Genomic DNA, 6000 nt, shown 5'->3' on the forward strand with positions numbered 1-6000 from the left:
AAGCTCTCTTTAACTTTAAGAAGTAGTAACAGCAATAAAAACCCAACTGTGTGTTAGGAGCTTGGAAGGAAATCCTGGGGACAAAAGTGATGAATTCTTTTAGAAATGCTGCATCACCAACACTTGGTGCTCCGTGGAAAATACACATCAAATATATTTCATTTATATTTTCTTATATACATACATATTTTTCCCACACATACACATATATACAAGTGTGCCATATGATAAAATTTGTCTAAATCTAGAAGAGTTCTTATAATAGGTATTAAATAAAAATTCTGTATGATAAGAAAACCCTCTTGATCTCTTTTCCCATACTAGCCACTACCCCATTTATCTGCTCTCTCCACAGCAAAATCACCCCCTAACACATGTCTATACTCGTGGTCTAGATCCTCTCCCATTTGCCCCTCTTCTCCAGTGGAGGGTTTGCCCATCACACACCAAGTCTGTTTTTGCCAAGGTCACCAAAGAACTTCATATTGCTTAATACAATATTCTATCTTCAATCCTTTTTCCCCTTGAAGAGCAGCATTTGACGTTTCTAGTCACTCCTTCTAGAAACACTTTATTCACCTGGTTTGCTAGAACCATACTCTGCTGACTTCTCTCCTTCCCCGTGGCCATTCCCTCCCAACTCCTTACAGGTTCCCATCTCTCTACCCTTGACACATGGGCAGGCCTCATGGCTCACGCGTCTGATCTTTTCTTTCTACACTACTCCCTAGGTGATATCATCCAGTGCCGAGATTTTAAATACCACCTATACCTTGATGACTGCAAACTTTTCCTCTCCATCTCCAACTTCTCCAGCTGCCTGCTCAGCATCTAGATGCCTGCTGGGCATTTCAGACATAACTAGCTCCAGACTGTCCTCCCCCTCTCCCTACCCCCAACCCCCAAAGCTCTTCTTCCTCCCATCTTCTCCATCTCAGTAAATGGCAACTCCATCAGTTCAATTCCTCAGGCCAGAAACCCTGGATTCATTCCTGGCTCCTCTCTTCTTCTCATACTGCTCATCTGATTCCATCAATAAACCTTGCTGGCTTTATCTTCAAAATATACCTACGGTTGGATTCCTTCTCACCACCTGCCCTGCTATCACTCTGGTCAGAGCCGCCATCACCACTTGCCCGAATGATGGCCTTAGCCTGACTCTTCCATCCTGGCTGCTCTGTGGTCTATTCTCAACATAGCAGACAGAGTGACCCTGTTGAAAAGGTAAGTCAAGTCACGTGATTCCTATTTCACCCAGGGTGAAAGTCCTTACAATGGCCCACAGGTCCTAAAAATCTGGCCCCCATTTTCTCTCTCACCTCATCCCTACCACCCCTTCCCACACTCACTGTCCTCCAGCCCACTGGCCTTCTGGCTGTTCCTTCAGTTTACCCACCATTTAATTACCTCAGGACCTTTGCACTTGGTGTTCCCTCTGCCAGGAATTTTCTTCTTCCAAACATCCACATTCCTGCCTTCTCTCACTCCCTTCAGGTCCTGCTCAATTGGCATCGCCTCAGAGAAGCCTTTCTTGACTACCTTCCATAAAATCAAATCACATTTCCCTCTAGTCCCTTACCCAGGTTCATCTCTCTTCACAGCACATCATATTCTACAGCCATTTATTTATTTATTGTCCCCCACTAAAACAGAAGTCCTTTTAGGGCAGGGACTCCATTGAGTTTGTTTACTGCTCCAAGCCAGTGCCTACAACAGTGCCTGGCACATAGTAGGAACAAATATTTGTTCAAGGAACCCTTGAAACCGGAATAAGTCATTTTAAGAAAATTCGAAGTTTACCTACATTTATCGAATGCGTTATTCCCATCCTATGACATAATATAAAGCAATATTTAAAATTACAAAATAGTAAGATGAAGGTAATTTCATTGATGATACATCCAGGCTTAATTATAGGCATTTATGGAGAACTTCTTAACCACCAAAAGTGACATCAAGCCCACAACCCACAGTCTTCCACGTTGCACCCCCAGTACAACTAGCATAGGAAGGTTCTTCTCTTCCAGAGTCATGTATGTGCTTGGTATCCTAGCTAGAACACTGTTTTGGATGAAAAACAAATCTGTCTAGTATATATAGAGACCAGATTTCATGGATTGTGTGGATTTGCGTGGATCATCTGGGTTTTATTTAACTTTTATTCTTTATAATAAAAGGAATATGTTAAATGTGTAACTAAATGTGATTAATGTTTACCACCTTAACTAATAAAAACAAATCTAAATCAGGGCAAAAAAAAAAAAAAAGGACCTATTTTGAACTAAAGAAGATTGTCCTCTTACCAACATAGCAAGACGCAAAAAAAGGCTGATGTCCACAGCCAAAAAGAACAATTACTAAGTAAGAGAATCGGGGTCCCATTTATAATTTTTTTTGGAGGACAATTGATTAACTTAAGACTCCAAGATTCAAACCTAAAATTGTTTAGTTATTTGCAGGGTTATTATTTTTTAACAAAAACAAGGCAGAAGGCTAACAAAGAGAGTGGAATAAATCCCACTCATTGGAGATACACACTCTTATTAAAAGAGGCTATTCATAGCCTCCTTCTGAAAACTTAAAAACAAGTAATAAGCAAGACATCGATACGCTAAAATTTCTTGTGTCAACATCTGTTCATAACAGTCTCAAAAACCACAAAACTCTGAACTGAGAGCCTCCAGTTTTTTCCTGGCTCAGAAGATCAGGTGCTATAAGGAAATAGTTTATTTCAAGTTAATATCTTCAACAGAACCTAAGCCAGATGGACAGAATGAGTCTTAGACATGGCAAAAGCCACAAATACTAGTAATGACAGCTCTAAATTCAGAAGAGTAAAGTGTGCTGGGACGTATTTCAGGGTTTCACTGGGTTATTAAGTTATTCACTACATAGTATGGATAGAGCTGATGGCACAGAAGCCTTATAACCAGAAGCAGCCAGAACCTTCACCAAGAAAGATATGAGTAGTTAGAGGCAGAAATAGAGATGTCAGCCCAAAGGAACTTGTAGACCTTGCAACTGTTTTAAAACTTTGATTGTAACCTATTACTCTTAATGTGACAATAGGAGAAAAAAATGTTTTAAGTAATTTTGCTAATAGTGAACACCTATTAAGTGCATAGTATCTGCTGGTCACTGTAGGCATGTTAAATACATCAATGAATTATTTAACCAAAACATGCACTAAGTCTCATTTAAGGATTTAAGGACAACCTCTGTAATACAAGCTCACCTGTCCAGCACTCAGCTGTTCAGAAACCTTATCTCTCTGCAATGTGGCCAAGAATCAAGAAGGCAACAAAAAGAGACATCACCACATTCAGGTACTAACTTTCCACGGTTCACTTTTGGGAGAAGCCCGCACTCACAGAAAATTACTGCACTGAATTTGTAACCAGAAAGCTCAGGGTTAAGAACCCAAAAAGCACAACAGCCTAAGGAAGGTCATTCAGCTGTTTAGTTCATTATAACCTGATGGCTTATATGATAGAACAGTGTAATAATTCCTTTAGGGCAAGGATCCTGAGGTGTTCATTGTGGTACTCCCAGTAGGGAGTAGAGTTCTTAGAGCAGCATATGTGCTCAATTTTCATTAATGACGCTTTTAATGACAATCCTTTGTCATCAAAAAGATTAAGTTACATCTACTATATTCTACAAGGAGAAGAAAGAGCAAAAAAAAAAAAATTTGAAAAAAATTTCATCCATTGTTACAATTCAAGTAAAGTTTAGAAGGTTGAAATAGGGAGATCCTCAGCTGTCCAGAATACTTCATTATTGAGAACAACTTACTGAACAGCCCCTAGGGGTTCCGGGCAACTGAAGTTTCAGGACATGAGCAAAGTACTGTACTCCCTGCTGGTGGGCCAAGGCATCCTGAGGCCATAGGCCAGATGGAAAATGGGAATCTGCAGACTGGATAATCACCTGCAGCTTCCTACAGAACTCTGTTGAGAGCAGCAACTCCCAGCTTAATGGAAATGTCTGTTAAACCCTTGGGCAGGATATCCTGAATTGGGACAACACTTAAGTGGTCCGTGGAGTCAGCAGTCACCACCCAGGCTCATGGGAGAGTACAAAATAAATTTTCTCACTTCTAAAACCATATGGCTCTCACCACTTACAAGCCTGTTCTTTCTTGGGGACCACTAACCAGCAGGTTGAAGGTAGACAGACAAGGGATGCAGAATTTGAGGTTCAGAGGGGCCCTGATGAGACGCTGACATCAAGAAGAGAGGAATGTGTGTGCCCTAACTTTAGAAACATAATTATTCGTTATATAAAGTCAGTTCCGTTGTAAAAGGCACTGTTCTGGTTGCTAAATAGCTGAGGCTCTGTATCATTCAGGATTAGTGGTAAAGTGTGTCATGGAAGGGACTCTTTCCTCTCCCTTTTCAGTTGAAAGTGGTTTTTTACATTCTGAAAGAGAAAACAGATGTATTGACTTGTGTTTAACAGCTTTCTGCATGCAAACTTTCTGACGGGACCAAGAAACTACCATTCCACTGAGTTGTGACTTTTGAGTTTACTCCAGGGTGCACACAGCCTTCCGGAGTTGCATTTTTTAACCCCTCAAAGAGGCACCTCCAGGAAAGGCTCCAGCCACAGGAGCCAAGAGTGCACCACACCACCTGAGCAACCACTGAATGAAGGAAAGCGGAATCTGGAGCGAAACTTCTCGTTTCCTGTCGCTGCTGGGACAGACTGGACTTGCTCCTTCTCACATGGCTTAAGACTAGCTATAAACCCAGCCATGTAGCTTGCCAGCTGGCCACAAGCTCCGGGGGCTTTCGGGGCAGCCGCCTTGCTGTGATCCCTTTTCCGCCCTTTGGCCAGTTTCATTCCTGTACAGATAACGGTACCGGAACGCCCTCCACTTCCTAGAGTCCTCTTTATGTCATGGTTCCGCTTTCAAGAAAACATGGGGACGAAACGCAAAGCAAAAGAACAGACTAAAGGCAAAATTACCCCCATCAGCTCCTTTCATGCCTCTCCATCGTTACTATAAAAGAGCTGGATCAAATTCCTTTCGTTGCCTCCCGCCACACACACGCGCACACACACACACACACACACACACACACACACACAGGTAGGTGCAGGGCACCCTAAGACAGCTTGTTCCTGCCTCGCAGAAAGCCCTTACGAAATCCTCATACCGTCTCAGGACGCAGGGCTCTAGCCTTCAGCTAAAGAGCTAAACCATCTCAAGCCAAGGTACAAGAAGCCGAAGTGGTCCGCAAAGCAGAAGGCTGCGAGGCAGGGGAAACCGAACGCACCTAGATGTCTGCATTTACACAAAGAAATTAGCCGGCTGATTTAATGGGAGATGCCGGCTGGAGGCGGAGGCGCCCGCGCCGGCCTCCTTACCTGGGACATCTGCGGCCTCAGGTTGATCTCCTTCAGGTTGATGGAGTGCGCGCGGAGGTTGTTGAGCAGCTGGCAGAGCAGGACTCCATCGCGGAGGGTCTGAGCCAGGTCGAACACCTGCGCCGAGTCCCAGGTCACCCGGTGGTTGGCGGGCAGCACCTTGCAGTGGATGAGCCACAGCGCGCACTGCTTCCACGGCTCCATGCCCGACGGCTCCGGGACGCTGCCGGGCCGGGGCCGGCGGCGAGGATGCAGCGGCGGCCGCCGCGGTTCCTCCGCCTCCCCGACGCCAGCCGCGGTCGGCCCCTTCCCTGCGAGTGTACGACTGTGCGAGGGAGCAGGAGCCGCGGCAGGCGGATGGGGGGCCTCGCGTGGGGCTTGGTTCCGGTCTCGGCCCGGGTCCGCCGCCGCCCGCCCGCCGCTGCAGCGAGTCCCGCGCGCTCTTCGTGCGCCCCGGCCGGCTCGGCGGCGGCGACCGAGCACAGGCTTCCGACTCGCGAGCCCGGCGCCGGGCGACTGAGCATGCCCAGCGCGCCGGCCAGTCTCGCTGCCGTCTGCGAGTCCCCAGAGGCGCGGGTGGGAGAGCGCGCGCCGCCCTGGCCTGGGGTCAGCGGCCCGGGCGGGGAA

At 46.0% G+C, this 6000-nt stretch overlaps 1 protein-coding gene across 1 annotated transcript in view; it reads right to left on the minus strand.

Moving 5' to 3' along the window:
* The window catches only part of VAV3 (vav guanine nucleotide exchange factor 3), a 386424-nt gene extending 380847 nt beyond the window's left edge, over nt 1-5577 (minus strand). Inside the window, exon 1 of the mRNA XM_068540417.1 lies at nt 5374-5577. Coding sequence (XP_068396518.1) covers nt 5374-5577 — 204 coding nt within the window. The remainder of the gene's footprint in view (nt 1-5373) is intronic.
* Nucleotides 5578-6000: the final 423 nt, after the last annotated feature.

The sequence above is a fragment of the Eschrichtius robustus genome, chromosome 3 (genome assembly GCF_028021215.1).
Source record: "Eschrichtius robustus isolate mEscRob2 chromosome 3, mEscRob2.pri, whole genome shotgun sequence".
Lineage (NCBI taxonomy): Eukaryota > Metazoa > Chordata > Mammalia > Artiodactyla > Eschrichtiidae > Eschrichtius > Eschrichtius robustus.